This window comes from Gallinula chloropus (genome assembly GCF_964237585.1).
Source record: "Gallinula chloropus genome assembly, chromosome: 11".
NCBI lineage: Eukaryota > Metazoa > Chordata > Aves > Gruiformes > Rallidae > Gallinula > Gallinula chloropus.
In genome coordinates, this window is record NC_140096.1 from 18,643,185 (window position 1) to 18,661,679 (window position 18,495).

Genomic DNA, 18,495 nt, shown 5'->3' on the forward strand with positions numbered 1-18,495 from the left:
GATTGTATTCGGTTATGTTCCTGGTATGACACTGGTTTTGAATTACCTTTATTCTCATTATACAATAGTTGTGTGGTAAATCCCTCTGTTTTGGTAGACTGTGCAGTCACTAGAGTACTGTCAAGCACTGGCTTTGGAATATTTCTAATATTGCTTATTAGAATAATACACCTTATGAAGCTTTGAAGTAAATCAGAAGTTTTACTTCTGATTCCACACATTAATTTCCGAGTGTAATCATGGCTTCTGTAATGGATTTCCTCATTTTGTGCAAATACTTACTGTGCTTATGTCAATTTTGTTTTAGAAAGTGACTGAGAAAACATTATCATTATGGTCGTTGATAAACAGTGAGAAATCTAAATACACCAACCCTTTCTATACCAAGGAGCTAAACCGAGCGCTCTATCCTGTAGCCAGCATGCGACACTTAGAGCTCTGGGTCAACTACTACATCAGGTGGAACCCAAGAATTCGGCAACAAGTAAGTAAATTCACTATAAGGTGCAAAATGCTTTTAGACTTTGGACGTAGGATTTTGTGTCATAACTGACTTGTTGAATAATACCTGTGATCTGGGCTGGTTTTTAGTAAAGAGGAAAAAGGGGATTTTTTTGACTCAGCTCTTCTCAGAACACTGAGCTTATTTCACTGCTTAGTGTCAAGTCATCCTCAAGCTCTTTCTAGTCCCTTTTCCTGTACCCTTTTTCTGGGGACAGAGCTGGGGAGAGCAATATTTTAAGGACATTTGATGCTACTAAAGAGTGAATGACAATACTTAGAAATAGGTCTTGCTGATCCCTGAAGAGTTAGGGTATTAGCATCAGAAACACGCTTAGCATTTGCTTAGTCTTTCTGCTTTTTTCTGGGAGAGTGTATGAAATCTTTCACAAATTAAGACGACCTACCTGGTCCTTTTAGAAACTGCTATCTGTATTGATGGCTTATGGTAAGATTTATATTTTTATATAACCTTGTTTTCAAGGTTACATAAAAAATTTTGGTTTATGTGACTTGATATAGCAGTTAACACTGTGACACCACTGGATGAAAGCTGTTATTGAAAATTGTGCAAGTGGAAGCCCAGAACAGCTTTTATTGATTTACACATAGACCAGTTCAGTGCTTCATTTTCACCATTTGGTATGTGGACACTGGATGTTTCTTACAGTCTTGCTAGAAATTTCAGTGATGTGGCATGTAAAATAGTGTACAGAGGCTGACATGTCCTTCTTCACAAGTCGTGGAGTTTTGAGTAGGAGAAGATAGAGGAGCAATTTCTTTGACAGAATCAGTCTTCACAATCCAGCCCCTGGAATGAATCAAGAGTTTTCAAGCAATAGACTTCCTTTTCCACAGCTGCTCTCCTGTATTATTTACAACATTTAAGAAGCAGCAAGAAAACCAGACAGTTAGCTCTATTTTCTTAAAAGTATCTTGCCAGTTTTAATTTGAAGTTCTAGTTTTGAAGCTTTTGTTGCTTGCTGTGAAGGATGAGAGCATTTTGTAAAAGGTGAAGCTGAAGATTTATTTTAGAAAATGAAGGATTATAGGGCATGCAAATTAGCTATAAATCTACTTAAAAACGCGCTTTGCCATTATTCAGGAAAGATTTTGGGCAAAAGTTTCTTATTAGAAATGCAAACCCATGTGGTAATCTTCTATGCTGCTTCTACTGGTCCCTCACTTCCACCATTTTTATATAAAAAATGCAAGGGATTTTTTTTTTCTGCACACAAAATAAATGTTTTGTCTTGACTTAAGCAGCTGACTAGTGGACATGTGGCCTGAACCAGTTTTTCAATGACATTTCTTAGTGCCATTACTTAGAATCATGTTCAGCATCAGATTTCAGTCTAATGAAGAGCCTGGTCTGTCACTAGCATCATCATTAACCCCATGTCTCTAATCATCTTAGTAACTACATTCAATCACTGATCCACGTTCCAGAGTGCATCACCGTGCTAATCTGGGGTGTGTGGGGAACAGTGCACAGAAGCACGTTGGTTCTGCTGGTTTTGAACAGATGCAGTGTTCATGTTTGCTCCTGAAACTGCACTGCTAAGAGCATTTAATTACAGGCAGCTAACTGTGAAACAGCAGCAACTTCTCTGGTATATAGAGCTGAAGGCAACTTCTAGCTCCTTAACTGCCTTGGACATTTATAAACCTTCTTTTGCATTTGTTTCATAAAGCTAAATTTAAAATTGAGACAGTCAGGATACTCTTTTCTCTGAGTCTTGAAAGCTTGGGCAATTGATTTTAAACACATTAAGTTTGCTGAGAGAGTCATTAAAGCTTTACGCTTATTGCACTTGTTTGTTTACACAAACTTGCAAACTTACTATTAAAAGCTGAAGTAAACTTCATCACTAGGGGAAGTTACTTAATCTGAAGACATGGATTTCATCTTAGTCTGATCAATGTAGCTAAAAGAGTTGGTCTGGCTGAACACTGTTTTTAAGGAAATTGTTGAGACATTGGACCTCTTGAATCTGAAACCTTTTAGTAAGTCAAGAAGATAAAAGCTTTGAACAAGGTATTCAAAACCTACTCAACACCACACAGTATTAGATAATAAGAAAATAAAATCCAGGAAGTGCTGGTTGATTTTATTGAGGTGGGAAGAACTGTTTTCTGTCAAGATACTCTTTGGATGATAACAACTGGAAGGCAGAGGGCTCTGTGTTAGAAATAAATATTGCTGTTTAGCTACAACTTGTTACATATGTTGGGAACTACAAATCCTGAGTAGTGCCAGGAAAGCACAAATAGTACAGCAGCCTAACTGTGTAGAAGTAGTTGGTCTGAAGTGGTAAGACTAATCCAGATCTCTTTCTAGCAGCCAGATCCAGTGGAGCAGCGTTACATGGAGCTCCTTGCGTTACGTGATGATTATATAAGGAGACTTGAAGAACTACAGATCACAAATAATTCTAAGATACCCAATTCATCAGCCTCATCAGCATCTCCCTCACAAATGATGTCCCAAGTACAAACACATTTTTGAAGAAAACGGCTTCGTTCTATACTGTATTAATAGCAAGTGGTGCTTAACATAGATCTATAGCATAAAGAGGAATATTTTAATGCCTTATGTTAGACTGTCCTAACACGAATTATTTTAGACTGTCTTCATTTGAGGAGGACCTGAAAACAAACAAGAGCAACTCTTCAGTTATGTGCCTTTCAGAACCTGTGGACTGGGAACATTATTAATCAACGTCTAGTTATGGAGGGCTGTAAGAGTTATGGTGCAAAGTCTGGTACAATTGACATTAAGTTGATTTATTGTTTTCATAAGAATGCTTTAATTTATTACATTGTAGGTTGTGTTCCTGTAAGGAAATGCATTCTCAGTCTCACATATTGTGCATAAACACATTAATGGCAATAGGAATATTCACATTGTGTAAAATTAGGGGTGTGTGTGTATTCCTGGTAGGAATACGTTTGTGGAGGTCATGAGAGAAAATAAATTCTGATGTAAGGTTTCAGAGAAAAGGGGTGAAATTTTCTGGTTACCTGAGAGTTCCAAATTTTCCTTTTGTGAAATAAACACATGGAAGGGATTTCACTGATATGCTTCTAATTAAAAACTTCAGATAGCTCAGTAGATATCAAATAGATATCAAAATTTAAATCTATTTTTTATTGTAAATTGTTTTATTTTTTTAAAAAGTAAATTACAGTTGTACTAGATTCTGAGAAGTCCTGTTCTGGCTAACTGTTCAGCACTAAAGTATATCATGAATGATCACTGTTGGTGATATTTGTTCTTTGGATTAATAAAGAATAAAATTATTCTAAAGAAATTTTATAGAATTAAACAGACCAACAGAAAGAATGCTTAACTATCCAGCAATAGCCATGCTATTAAAAGCTGGTGTTTGTCATCTAAAAGTAAACGTGCCTGTTTAAAAGACTTTTTTATACCAAAGTAGGCAAAAAAATTCAGTTATTAATATGGTTGAAAACTTGCACATTTATAGCTTACTGTTTAACTTTTGTTCAAAAAATTTATTAAGTATTTAAGGGACTTAAGGTTACAAGATTTGCATATAGCATGTGCATTTATCATTAATCCCAGTGAGTTCTACTTTCAGGCCTTCATTTCAGGGGCTGCTTGTAAACCTTCCATTTGTTCCTTTTGGTATCTTTTAAAGAGTTGAAAGCACTTCTTATGACAGCACAAACCTTGTGACTTGATATTTAATTACAGTTTTACGTATTCTCAGAAGTTTAATGACAGGCAATCCAGGAAATATTGCAATTCAGAATCTGTAGAGGACTCTATCTAATATGGTTATTTTAAGAGAGATATTTTGATGCTTGAGGCTTCTGTCATTGTAAATTATTGTACATGTGGTGAGTTTTGATCTGCGGGATATAATAGGATTATATATAAATTAAGGTTTTGTGTAAGTATATATAATATAGTTTATTAGAGATTCTGCAAGTTTATAAAGTGTACATATTTTGCATATGAAAACTGAATTTAAAGCTGTAGTTCCTTAAAATAAGTCAAGGTTTAGAGGACATCTGAATATTTTTAAACCAGTATTTTTTCAAAGGAATAAAAGTATACCGCCTCTTGGTTTGATTCAGTATGTACACTGAATTGCACTATTATTTCAGGGAAGCTCAGAGCATACTGCATGTGTGTTCTAAATATACCTTATTTATATGACTTATTATTGTCCTCTAAATTTCATTCTCCCGTCAGTGTTCTTTGGTGTGTGTTTCCAAAATAACAACATCGTCCCAAAATCTTGACTTGTTGCCGTAAATAAGAATCATCCCATCAGGTAAATGAAGAAGGATACTCAGTTGTTCATTATATACTTTACATTTTGGAATCTATGCATACTCTGGTATATTTGCCTTCTACTTACTTGTGGTTACATAAAAAAAAACCCAACCTGGTTTTATTAGAATATGTCAAGCTTCTGTGTTTTGAGTTGAATGCGTTGATGACATCTGAGTGGGGAGGAGAAGTTCAGAAAATCTAATATTTTTTTACTGTGTAAACACTACTTGATAACCTGTTGCATCTGGGAAAGCGTAACAGGGGCTTTCTGCACTTACTTCACTGAGTATATACCATTCTTTGTGTTAGTGGTTCAGTGGTGTGTCAGTCTTTGGAGCTCTCTAACAGCTCTCTGCAGGCTTGGATTGCTTTCAAGTAACCAGTAACATCCTTGTTTTGATTCTGTTTTTTACAGGTAAATGTTCAGGGATGTTTTTAATCCAACACTTTCTGGAAAATACTCCTTTCCAGTTGTGCATGTAGGAATTCAAACGGAGGAAAGCTGCCAGAAACCTTTTCCTTTTCCCTCCAAGGCATGCTTTGGGCTGTCCTCCTGCCCTGCTGCAGCCACCCCCAGCTGGGTCCATGCCCTCGTGTAGCTGCTACAGCAGCACGAAGCCTGGGCTGGCTCTCCGGGGCTATAAAAGCAGGGCCGGGCTGTGAGCATCCCCGCCTATCACTCCCCCCAATAGCCGTTAAGAAATACTCGTCTCTTTCCGTTTCTGTGTTCTTTCTTCCACCGCCCTGAGGCGATAACCTGCTGGTGGTGCCGGGCTTGGGTTGCTTGTTTGGGAAGTGTCGTTGTTGAATGCTGCCTTTATTTGCTTATGCCTTGTCGTGTCGTCCCCCCCCCCCCCCCCCCAGCATCGCCGTTATGGGTGTACCCTAGAAGGTGTTTGCATACTACCTCCTTGTGACGCCTGTCTAACCTCTGCCTTGAGTCTATTTCTTGTGTCTCACCCAGCGTTTCGTGTGGTGCTTGAGGTTCTTACCCCGCAGCGGGGCTCTCCTCCCGCCCTCGCTGCAGCGGGCTCTGCCCCGCTAGCGGCTTTGGCGAGGGGGGAGCTTACCCTCCCTCGGCCGTGTTCGCGCGTGGAGGGGGGAACAATAAACGTGTCGCTTCCAAAGCCCTCGCCTCTGCCCCGTCTTTCCGCGGGCCCTGCCCCCCTCAGCCGCCGCCCGGGCCGCACCGCCCGGGCCGGCCCCCGCCGCGCGGGGCCGCTGCAGGCGCTGGCGGCGGCGCGGAGGCCTGTGGGTAAGCCCCGCCGCCAGGTGACAGCTCTCGGCCGCCGCCGGGGCCCCAGCGGGCCGGGCCGAGGCGGCAGGGCCGCGCCGGGCCGGTGGGGTCGCCGCGGAGGGGCGGGGGGTGCTGCCATCCCGGCGGCGCAGCGAGTCCCGCCGGCGGCCGGAAACATGGAGCGGGCGGCGGCGGCGGCTGCCGGGCCGGCGATGGAGGGCGGCGGCGTGAGCCGGCGAACCGTGCGGGCGGGGGGCCCTGTGGCGGCGGGAGCAGGGTCGCGGCAGCCCAGTACGGAGACGCTGGACAGGTGAGCGGGGCCGGCGGAGAAGGGCGCGCCCGGGGGGCGGGGGGCTAGGGGGGCGGCGGCGGCGGGAGAGGGGGCTCCGCTTCCCGCGCTCGGCGGGGCGGGGTGCCGCGGCCTGACCTCCCCGCGGGGCCGGCTGGCGGGAGGCGGCGGCGGCCGCCCCTCGGCCCCTGCCTCGGCGGAGCGCGGCCCCCTGCTCTCGGGGCGGCCTCCCCGCCGCCGGCCCGCGCCCTGGCACCGGCGCGGAGACGGAAGCGGTGCCGCGGCGCGGAGCCCAGCCCGGGCGGGGTAAGGCGGACCGGGGGCTGCTGTCCTGCGGCCGCGCAGGCTGCAGGCAGATTTTCCTCGGCGAGGGAGCCGGCAGTTGTCAAAAGTTTCCTGCTTGCGGTTCTCTCTCGCCATGAACGTCATCGCCTTTGCGGGGGCTGCGGCTGCCAGCGGGATTTTGGCCGGGGGGTGGGGGGGGCCGCGCGTAGCTTCTCCTCTGCGTGAGACCGTTCTGAGCTTGAAGTCTCCGTTCCTGGTTTGTTTGTTGGGTTTGGGGGGTTTCTTTCCCACGCGAGGAAGTGTGGCTGCCCCAAGGCAGTACTGTGTGCCCCGGCCTCCCCCCTCCCCCCCATCCCAGTGGCTCTTTTGGGGTGCGCGAAGGCCGTGTGTCCGGGCAGGAGATGCGTGGCCGGCTGCGGGTTGCCAGGGGGGATGCAGGAGCTGGATGCCAGCGGTTGCCGCACCCCATGCAGCAGCTGCTGGCAGGGCAGTTCCTTCCTGAGAAGTTTCCAGACTTCAGAGATCGATTCAAAAATTCTCAAACTAGGAGCAGGAACTAGGAGAAATGTCATCCAGAGGGAAAATGAAGAAAAAAAGACTGTATTTAAAAATCAGTGCTAAGCTCCAATCTCCGTGTTCTCTCTTCTGTTAGAAGCCTGGAGTTTTACATTGTTCTAATCAAGGTAGAAATCAAACATCCATTTGCTATCACCGAAACTTAGATCGTTGCATTCCCAATTAATGCACATCAAGGCCAGGTTGGATGGGGCTTTGGGTGCCCTGGGCTAGTGGGGCATGTCCCTGCCCATGGCAGGAGGGTGGAACTAGGTGATCTTTGAGGTCCCTTCCAACCCAAACCAGTCTGTGATGCTATGATTCTCTAATATTCATCTTTTTTCTATTAATCTTGTCCTACCCTGGAAAGGTTATCACATCATGTCCATTTGTCTTTCTGTATTTGCCAGTACAGTTGTGCCAGGCTATACTAATGTGCATGACCTCAGAGGAGACAGAAGGAAAAGACATGTATTCGTGTGACCCACTTGACTGATCAGCATCCTGTGGTACATTGATGCATCCTCAGACACTGATTGTAGGAGGCAGACCAGCATTCACGTTTGTTTTCTTGCTGGCATTAGCTTTGTTGATGTAATGATTCCTAATGAAGATAAGCCATAGAAAAATAAATCCTTTTTTTAAATCACAAGTAAACGTGTATTTGGAAACAAATTTAGGCAAAACCTGAAGAGATGTACTAGAAATAAAGAATTGTGAGAAAAGGAGAAATACCTGAGGTTGGAAAAGGATGACTCTGGGTTTTAGCTCACACAGACTTTTGCAAAACTTAAGCAAAAAGTTTGGCTGGACTCAAGTTAGGACTAACCTGAGAGCTACTGTAGTTGTTGGTGTTTAAGCAGGAATATCACAGATGTGTTTCAGTTGCAAACCATTTTGTGATCTAGGACTGTGTAGAATTTTACAGGGGGGGAGAAAGCTACTCAAGCTTAGCAGAGGAGTACTGACAGAGCTTTCATTACAGTTGTGAAGTTGTTGCATGCAGCTTCACCTTATGTCTACCTGTCCTAGCAGAGGTAATGTACAAGACCTCTGGCTAAGCAGTACTTTATCCCACCCTTTTCATGTCCAGGTTGTGGGGCACTGCTTGGGTGCTGGATGTGCATATTTATTTACTGCAAGGTTGCAGGATACTCAAAGAACCCAAATGAATGTATTCTAAAAATTAATTTAAAAATTCTTCCTGTATTTGACTTCAGGATAAGCAAAGAGCCCAACTAAACTGAAGAAAAGGCAGTTATCTAAGGCATCAGCTGAGGCTTCTGTGGCACTTGGGAAGCAGCTCCCTCTGGCATTCCCAGTTTTTCCCCAGATTCTGGCCGGTTTTGGAGCAGACCTAGTGTACTTCAAAGTGGCTGGCAACAGACTGTGTAATTCCTCCTCCCTCTCAATGCTGTGTTATTTGTCAGCAGCACCAATTCAGGCGGCTGTTCTCAAGACAAATCGTTTGGGATTTGGAGCCATCCTGCTGTTCAGTGGCTTTGTCTTTGGGGATCTTATAAACGCCCTATGCTGTGTAATTCCTTGCTGGGGCATGGGAAGGCCCATCCTGAAGTGATTATTTGGAGATTATTTTAATGGTTAGGAAAAGCATAAAGCTAGTTAGAAGGTATCCTTTAGAAAACATGTGTTTTCTATGTTTAATGTTAATAGAAATATAACACTAGCATAGGTTTTTAATGCTAGTATAGAATAATTTAAAGATTTACTGGATAATCTGGAAATAAGAAAGTGTAAGCTGAGCAAATATATACTGTGGTTGGCTTCAAGAAAAAAATTTATGTGGCTGATAAAAAAAATTGCACTGGCAGAGGAAACCAACGTTTTTATAAGTTCCTAGGACCCTAAGCTTGCTTTTAACCCCTGACAGCTCTACATCTCTGATAAGCTCTAGTAAAATTCTTTTCTCTAATTTGACCAGTGAAATAGTTGCATGTTGCCCACCAAATAAGATAATTTTTATGATATTCATGATCATTAGTGGTCTTGTTTTCTGAATATGCTCAGATGCCATGCTATTCATAGAATCATAGAATGGTCTGGGTTGAAAGGGACCCCAGGGATCACAAAGTTCCAACCCCCCTGCCACAGGCAGGGACACCAACCTCCAGGCCTGGAGCTACACAAGGTTGCTCAAGGCCCCATCCAGCCTCCAGGGACTGGGCATCCTCCACCTCTCTGGGCAGCCTGTTCCAGCACCTTACTACTCTCAATATATATTTTGAATTCCTGTCAAATAATTGAAAATATTCTGGTTTTGTAGCCCGACCGGATCCCACGTGGAATGGTGTAAACAGCTGATAGCTGCGACCATTTCTAGTCAGATTTCAGGGTCTGTCCCATCAGAAGGTGTGTCCAGAGACTACCGGGTAAGTGACTTGAGGAATTCATTCGTTTAAGACAAAAGAGTGAATGGTGTGGAAAGTTCTTGCTACTTTGATTATCAGGTGGTAAGTACTTAAGTGATGGCTGAGTGTTTCAGAACTAGCAACATCTCATTATGCGTAGGAGTCTTTTAAATCTGCTTTGTGTTTTCCTCCACATTCAGAATAGTGGCATTGAATAGTCTGCAGGATAAAAATTACAGGAGAAGTGAAAGGAAAATTAAAAGTTAATGTTTCGATTAAAATGCCAGAAGTGACTTCTCTTTTCTTTTGATTACCACGTTTAAAAAAAAAAAAAAAAGGTGAAGTAGATGAATAGTTACAGGTTGGAATTATTTCCAGTGTGTGTCATTCAGAGTATAGAACTGAGCTCTTCAGATTTCACAAAAAAAATAACCATGTAAGTCTCCATTACCTGCAAAGGTTATTATTTTTTCATGGGGCTTCACCAGAGACAGGGACTTCAACATCAGACAAACAAACAGACAAAAAATCACCTTTTTCATTCCCTCCCAGGAATATCTTTGTCACTAAGGTAGTGATTGCACAGTATGGTTTACCTGATAGGTACCATCAGGCTGTTTTACCCCTATTCTTTCATGCTCATTTGCTGTTTCCTACACAACACCAGCCAGCTGAAGTGTCCAGAATGAAGCACGTGCAGTTCTTCTTCTCTGACAAATTAACAATATCAGCTGTGCTTCAAGTCCTGTTAGGATACTCAGGCTGTTACTGTCTGGATCCCTTTTTCTTCCCAGGTTTGAAACAGTTTCATGGTCTTCATGCAAAATGGCCAAATGAAGATTTTTATCTTGTTTTGTTTTTAACTAGATTTCAATTTATTTTCTAATACGCTCTGTGATTGAAAAGTTTGTTGTCCAGAAACAGCGTATTTTCAATTCTGTGACAGGTCAGGTTCAGCCCAAGCCTGAAGATGACTCCACAAAATGTTTTTGCCTGTACAGTCTACTTAAAAATTCACCTCACAGCTTCACACTACTGCTACAGTCAGCAATTTAGACTCATAAAGTAAGCATAGCTCTTCCATGCTATGGCAGCTGCACGGCAGATGCTTTCTTCAGGTCAAGGCCAACACCTCTGATAAAACATTGGGGGAAACCTTGCATTACAACTGTCGGTGTTGCACTTGCCCTGTAGATCAAGGACTTCATTTTAGTAAAATCCAAGTGTGTAACCTTGGTGTTCAGTTTCTCTCTGAGTTAGAAAACATTCCTCTGGAATAAAGAACACTTTTTAATTCTAAGTAACCTTAAACCAAAATTTTTCTTAACCAAAAACTTTCTTAACCCAACTTTTCTTGGATATTATTTAACAGGAATACTTTTTTAAAGGGCAAATTAAAGTTAGGCTTCATTCTTTGTTTCTTAGAAATGAAAGGAAAAAGAGATAAGCCTGGTGGCATTCAGAATTATTGTTTATAAACTGTGCTTGGCATCACTGCGTTGCTGTGATTTGAAATCCCATGTTCGTGAAGGGAAACCCCATCATGGAATCTTTTTGTCCTAGAATGCGTTTAGTTTTCTTCAGGACTGGTATCCTGTGCAGTGAGTGGTGTCTCTGCTCCAGGAGGGTGTTTCCTTTGCACTTAGCTTCTGCAGACCTCACTGGTACAATTAGCTGCTGAGCCACTAATGGGCTGGGTTTATTCATCATTACTGTGCAACTCAGAAGAAAAAGTAAAGCCCATTTATAACTTCATTTTTCTTTGAGATGTTTTTCCCTTTTGATGCACAGTGATCAGTTTTCTGGCTCTTTGTTACCTTTGGTTGCCTCAAATTGCTGCATTTAGAGACTCCCTTACAACAACTCAGCAACCTCAGGTGGGGCCAGATGTGTGTGTGTAGGTGCTTTTGGAACTAGTCAGTTCTGCTGGATTTACCAGGAAATCACTGCTTTATTCTTCCTTTCACCTTTCATTTCTTTTAATGTTTCAATGAGTATGTTTGCAGGAACAGGTAAGTATATCCGTTCTTTATCTAATGGTGTTAATCCTGTTACTCTCTCTAACTAATGTACCAGCCTGCAGTTTAGGGGAGAAGGGAATCAAACAAACAGGAGCAAAGGGGATGCAATTGAAACGATCAAAACTGGAGAGCACTGAGCCAGCTCTTGCTTGCTAAGCCCTACAGCGACATGATCTGGCTCTGAGGTTGAACTCTGCTGTGCACCTCTTCTCTGAGACACTCTTTGCCTGCAGAGAACTCCGAATGAGAGGCTGGTTTATATGAAAATGGCTTATTGTAGCTCAGTATAGACACCCTCGGCTATGATTTAAGAGGTGTCGCTACCCTTGTTTTGCTGTTTGAATCTAAAGGATGCGGTGGTTGTACTTCATGGCTGTTACTGCAGGCTTACTGTCTTCCACCTAAAAGGGTTACCAGGCTCTTTCTTCTCTTTTCACAATAGCACATTGTAACTGGATAAAAGGGTGATTAGGATTGGAGGTTTCAAAAGAGCTTGGCATTTGTTTCATGGCTAAAATGAAGAGCCTAGATTGTTTTTGGAGCAAAACAGTTCTGCAGATGAGAACTACTAGATCTGTGTAGTTTAGTTTGGCTCTTTTGGGATCCATCTTTGATTAAAATGTTTGGAAGTAGAGGTCTTCTGAAAATCTGATGAAGATACAATATCTTTAGCAAATGGAATGTGTGTTTCATTGGATAACTTTTTATATTTTAACTAACAGGTGTACAGGAGGCCTGTTATACGGGTAAGATTACCTTTGGCTAGCAGTAAAACGGCCTCCTACCTGTTTGTCTTCTGTGCTGTGTGAGATCTTGGTGTGTCAAGCATTCTTTACTTCATTAATGGTTTTTATGAACCAGTCACACCATTTTGCTATGCGGTGCAACAGCTTCTTTGTCATAGAAATGCTTTATATACATCACAGTGTTTCCGTGAGCAATAAAAGTCAATGTGTGGGAGAGCAGTATTTTTAAATTATGTTATGAATGTGCAATACTAACTTGAGTTTTATTACATTAATTTTGACAAAACGGATGCTTGCAACTGGGGCTTACATGCTTTGGACTACAGAGTGCTGTGTTAGCAGCTCTAACGTGTTCTCTATGCTAAGGAATATCAGCAGTGAAAGCGTTATGTCTTTGTCTATCCTATTTAAATAAGGTACCAATTCATGCTTGCCTTTGTCCGTGTTTTACTTTAATTGTTACCACCCTGTCGTAGGATGGAAAGTGAGGTTTGAAGTCAGACACTAGTGCAATGACCTGCATCTTTTTAATGATAATTTTGAGACTAGGTCTCTCCCATTGTTCGTTGGAAGTATAAAAAAAGCACGCCTTGTTTTCTTCCCCCTCTCTCTTATTAACATTTATGGAGTGAGAAATGATCTGGATAGTGTTCTGACATTGTTCATGAAATGTGTCTAACACTTTTATTCAAACAAAGACCTCTTGTTCAGGCTCAAAGCAAGAGATGCAGCCTGAATGATTTCTTTTTCTTAGCTGTTGTTTACATATTTGAAAACGATGTGTTTAGCCCAGTCATACAAATCCACATGTTGTTTTTGTTGGGTTTTTTTTTAAATACATAGCTCTTGAAATAATTGGTCTGGGTTGAGTAACAAAAATTGATTGGTTTTGTTCAGTTTTTCATAGTTCTTTGTAGAGGCTTTGATCTTTGAATGATCTGCTGTGCTTCTCCCTCTTTCATTTATTTAAAATCTTTCAGCGTATTTGCTGGTTATCCTTCTAGCTTTCTTCCAGAGATCACAATATTACTTAGCTTTAATTTCAGAAACAACATTTTTATGGCCTGAAATTTAAGTAATTTCTATTTAATAGAATTCCATAAATGTTAGGAGTCCTTTGTGATTTGAAAGGGTTTTCTAATTAATTATAACTTTTTAACTCCTGTAGAGTTCAAATTATCTGAAGATATCTGAAGTCCTTCTTCTAAGCTTTTCTCCTTTTTTGAGGGTTCTGTAGAAATACTGTAAAAAGAAAAATTGACTTTAGCAAACAGTTGTGAATGTCGACTGAGGCTGGTTGTACAGTCTGACAAGTGAGTTCTTTGCATGTGAAGTGGGAGTAATAGACTGCCAGGAACACAGCTTCTCCCCAGTTAATAAGGAAAGAAGACAGAGGAACAATTTTGGCTGAACATATTAAAACAATTGCTTCATATGACCCTGTGACATTTGTGCTTCTCTGGTGTGCAGAAGGACCTTATGTTTATTAAAGAGATTCAATTAATATTTCAGGATTTGCTGCCAATACGATGCAAAATAAATTAACATAAAAATGTGAATTGTTTGCATGTTTTCCTCCGAGGAGTACTTTTAGGTTCTGTAAAACTACTGACTAGGTTTCCAGCAACCACACAGAAGTTGCTGGAAAAAATATGTGAAACCATATAAAATTTTTAAAGAGTAAACATTTTTTTAGTTAAAACAAAGTTCAGTTAAAACATGTATTACACAGGGAAGCGTTTTTAAAATTGTCTAGAGGCTTCTATTTGATGTCGACCTGTTTTTTCCTTAAAAAGATTGCATGTTTTCCTCTGATGCTGCCATTGCAAAGCTGTACTCAGTTTCTTCTATTGATAAGCATGTGGCATACTTTGAATTCATTTTCTTCACTGTAAGGTCATTTGTCTTAAAAAGACAGTACATACTTTTATGTTCTTATCTACCAGAGCTGGCTCTCTTGGGGGAAAAGGGAGTATATTTTTCATTTTGTGTCGTGCCAAATAACATGAAAAGGATAGTGCTAATAGCTTGAATTCTTTTCTGTGGAAAACAGTTGGTGCCAGGAGTGGAAGATTTTAAATAGCTAAACTGGAGTTAAAGTATATTCTGTCTTTTTAAGGGAAGAAAGAAAGAAAAAAAGGGGAGGAAAAAAAAAAGGGGGGAAAGATTCTGTCCTTTCACCTGTTGTCTGCATGTTTTTTCCTGTTACTTCTCTCTTGCCCTACTGCTGCCTCATGCAATGCAGGAGATTCAGGATGGACACAATGGCTATCATTCTGAAGCAGAACCTGATCAGGTGGCAAGTTTTACTCATCTTTCATTCATTACCTGTGTAGCAAGGTGCTATGTACTGGCACTTGTACAGTGATGGAATTCCTCACGCGGGAGGGTCCATAGAGAGCGTTCAGCCCGTTAACTGGGTATGCGCCGGGTAGGGGGGTTGCATAACGTCGTGTAGTCTGTCATGCTGCACAAGCCCCTACCTGGCAGCACATCCATCCTTCCAAGGCTGTAAGCATCCCCTATGCACTGTCTCCTTTTGTGATTGGGTGCTGATTACAAAACTCTGCTCGTTTCCAAGAAAATCAGAAGCCAGAGATCAATTAAATATCTCTAGAAATGATTCGGGTGGTTTGTTTGGAGGCAGACAGATCCTACTAGTTATTTGGATGTGGATCAGAGTTGTAATACAAGAGAAGAGTAATTTGTTTGCTGTAACACAGCCCAGTCTCACTTCAGGATGTAAAGAAATGAAACCTTAATATCTCATCATGTTGACCCAAGAGAGATCCCTTTCTTACATGGGCTTTAAAAGTCCTGCAAACCCTTTTATTCTTAATTAAAACCTTTAGTGCATTGTAAATTTTAGCTGCCAATGAAGGACCCAAAGGATCAATCTTGTATCATCAGGAATCAAGCCATTTACCTAAAGGAAAATTTATAGAACTATCCCTTATTTTTCAAGTGCTAATTGTTCTGCTATATTTCATTATTGCTTCGTTCTTGATCTGACCTTCTGGATCCAAAATTCATGTAAGGCGCCCTTTCCATAACCTGTGACACTCTCAGTAGGGTACTGACTGAAACAGCATCACTTCTGACTTCTTGCTACCAATTGTACCAAGCTAAAATGTTAAATAAAGCAAGCTTCTGCCAGATAAATCTCTCAGGTGAATATACTCAAATATTGAATAAACAACACTAAGAATAGAAAAAAAAACCCAACCCCAATATGAGCTTTAGAATGTTCTGAAGTAGATAACATACCCAAAATAATACCTGCATTTAGCAAAAAACCTAACAAATTATTAATTTCAAATTTGGGCTGATCTTACTGTTCATATTTTTGTATGCTATATGTAGCTAGCATGTGAAACTAATTGTTGCATAAACGCTTTATTACTAATATGTTACTAACATGTATGTCTGTGTAATATTTATAACACAAAGTTTTGTGTTTGGGGATGTTTTTTAATAGGATACTGTTGAGTAATACAGTTGTGTCTTGTAAAAAACAAAAATGCTACACTTCTTGTGTTCCGGTAATCTGGTAGTAAAAGCACTTTGTATCAAAATGTATCGATGTAGTACAGATGGAAAGTGAGATTTACTCTTGGTTTTGGATTCCTGCCAGGCGCTGCGGGATGGGAACAAACTAGCACAGATGGAAGAGGCTCCACTTTTTCCTGGAGAATCAATCAAAGTTATTGGTAAGCATATCACTGAGTGCTACACTGAATACTATTAAATCACTACTTATTTAAAAAACAGAATATAACTGCCTTTTGATTTTGGCTATTTTCATTTAATACCATTTTAGATTAGCTGATTTGATGTGGATTTCTCTTCTTTGCCTTTTAAACCTAAATGTAGGCCCAAAAGAGAAATGGGTTCCAGAGGATGACTTGTTCTATATTGATACATAATTTTTTTCAAGGGTTAGTTTATTTTATATAGGTATATGGGTTGTTTTTCTGCTTGAGGGTGTCAGAGTTACTTCATAGATTCCAAGTGCAGGTGCTTTACACCTCAGAGCAAGTACAGCTAAGGGTACCAGCAGTGTGCTTTACCTGCCTGACTCCACTGCAGCCCATGCTAGTGCAGCCCAGCCCCAGTTGCTCAGTAATTGCTGGGCAGCAGTGGGACTGAGGAATTGATTTAGTTTTTGAGATGAAGACAGCTCTTTCTGCCCTGACAGCATCTGAAGAGTAGGCTTTCCTGTAGAGGTCATGCATCAAATTCTTATGGAACTGAAAAAAATCTTGCTGTTTTTAAGTGGAAGTAGCTCTTTATGGAACAAATGTCTGTAGTAATCTGTAATATTAAAACAAAGCTTTACCTGGTCTGTTTTCCAGCTAAAGATGTTATGTATATCTGTCCATTTCTGGGAGCAGTCAGTGGTACACTAACAGTGACGGACTTCAGAATGTATATCAAAAGCGTTGAAAGGGTAAGACCGCTGTGTCTCTGCGTGGTGTTTCTGATGGGAGTGTGGCTGGATGTGCAGAAAGGGACGAATTTCCTGTGAGTGAAGTGTGATGTTCCACAGCAACCTATTACAGCTGACATACACACATAGCATTACTTTGTACTCCTCCTAATATAACAACATTAATTTGTTTTATATGCAAATTTCAGGATCCACCTTTTGTTATTGATGTTCCCCTTGGAGTCGTAAGTAGAGTTGAAAAAATTGGAGTACAGAGCCACGGAGACAACTCATGTGGTATAGAAATAGTTTGCAAGGTATGGCATGGTAGAGATTTATTCCTACTAAAGTATTTTAATTTCATTTTTCTGTAAGAGGAATCTGCGTGCACAAGTGCTGGTTTTCTGTCTCATCAGTTCCCTGTATTTAAACTGTGCTTCATTTAGATATTTCAATTCCTCTTATGATGCTTGCAGTCTTAAACACTTCTGCCTTTTGTCCCAGGAGTGAATTCAAAGGAAAGATGGGTATTTTTATGGTATCTAGCTACTCTAATGATGATCCTAGTCATCTGATACGAACGATTAGAGAACTCTGTTCTAATGTGGGTTAGATGATGTGAGTGGCTTTGTGCTACATCAATGTCTTCAGTCAATCAAATGTCATAATGGCTTTGTTTTCTTTAATTTATCATAGACTGAAATAGTGTGACTTGCTTTTGGCAGGATATGAGAAACTTGCGGCTGGCCTACAAACAGGAAGAGCAGAACAGGCTGGAGATTTTTGAAAACCTGGTAACACGCGCGTTTCCTGTTTCTAATGGGCTGGTAAGTCCTGAGGTGGGGAGGAGGAGGCTGTCCCGGGCTCCTTTCTTTTTGGAAAGTGTTGGTGGAGAAACACAAGGGCTGTATAACAAACATTGCAATGTGGATTCATAGAATCCCTTACAGAGCACTCACACTACTCTGCCCCTGGTACATTTTTTTCATTAATTCCTAAAACATGATGCCATGTCCTGCTACCAGTGAAGTTAGTTAATTTGTACATAACCATTGACATCTAATTTGCCTAATGTTGCTGATTAAAGATACGTATTTACTGACTCTTATTTTCTGCAGTAGCTAGCTCAGTCTAGAAGTTCTGTCTGACACAATGAATAGGTACAATTAGGCTTGTTATTAGTTAGCTGCAGAATGTGATTTCATTTGTCTGTATGGGTGAGGGACTCTTTGGTAGGTAGGAGACGAACCCTGGCTTTGCCTTTGGTGTGTTGTATGATCACAGGGAAGTAACTTCAACTCTCTCTGACCATTTCCTGTCTTTATTTTGTTCACTATATAGCATATATGTAAAGGTGGAAAAACTGCCTTTCATTTTCTCTCTAACACAGTGTTGTCCAGTCATAGAATCATAGAATTGTAGGGCTTGGAAGGGACCTCGAGAGATCATCGGGTCCAACCCCCCTGCCAAAGCAGCTCCCTAGGACATATCACTCAGATAGGCATCCAGATGGGTCTTGAATATCTCCAGAGACGGAGACTCCACACCCCCTGGGCAGCCTGTCCCAGGGCTCCCTCACCCTCACTGGGAAAAAGTTTTTCCGCATGTTGGTGTGGAACTTCCTGTGCTCCAACTTGCAGCCATTGCCCCTTGTCCTGTCCCCACAGACACTGAAAAGGGGCTGGCTGATTCCCCCTGCATTCCATGCTTAAGATACTTACAGACATTAATTAGGTCCCCCCTTAGTCTTCTCT

At 41.4% G+C, this 18,495-nt stretch overlaps 2 protein-coding genes across 2 annotated transcripts in view; both read left to right on the top strand.

Moving 5' to 3' along the window:
• Positions 1-5,330, top strand: part of MTM1 (myotubularin 1) — a 39,676-nt gene extending 34,346 nt beyond the window's left edge. Inside the window, exons 14-15 of the mRNA XM_084269135.1 lie at positions 308-484; positions 2,843-5,330. Coding sequence (XP_084125261.1) covers positions 308-484; positions 2,843-3,010 — 345 coding nt within the window. The 3' untranslated portion in view covers positions 3,011-5,330. The remainder of the gene's footprint in view (positions 1-307; positions 485-2,842) is intronic.
• Positions 5,331-6,223: 893 nt separating this feature from the next.
• Positions 6,224-18,495, top strand: part of MTMR1 (myotubularin related protein 1) — a gene marked incomplete at its 5' end in the record, with an annotated part of 40,598 nt that continues 28,326 nt past the window's right edge. Inside the window, 8 exons of the mRNA XM_084269220.1 lie at positions 6,224-6,357; positions 9,461-9,566; positions 12,289-12,312; positions 14,558-14,611; positions 15,947-16,022; positions 16,668-16,762; positions 16,951-17,058; positions 17,467-17,568. Coding sequence (XP_084125346.1) covers positions 6,224-6,357; positions 9,461-9,566; positions 12,289-12,312; positions 14,558-14,611; positions 15,947-16,022; positions 16,668-16,762; positions 16,951-17,058; positions 17,467-17,568 — 699 coding nt within the window. The remainder of the gene's footprint in view (positions 6,358-9,460; positions 9,567-12,288; positions 12,313-14,557; positions 14,612-15,946; positions 16,023-16,667; positions 16,763-16,950; positions 17,059-17,466; positions 17,569-18,495) is intronic.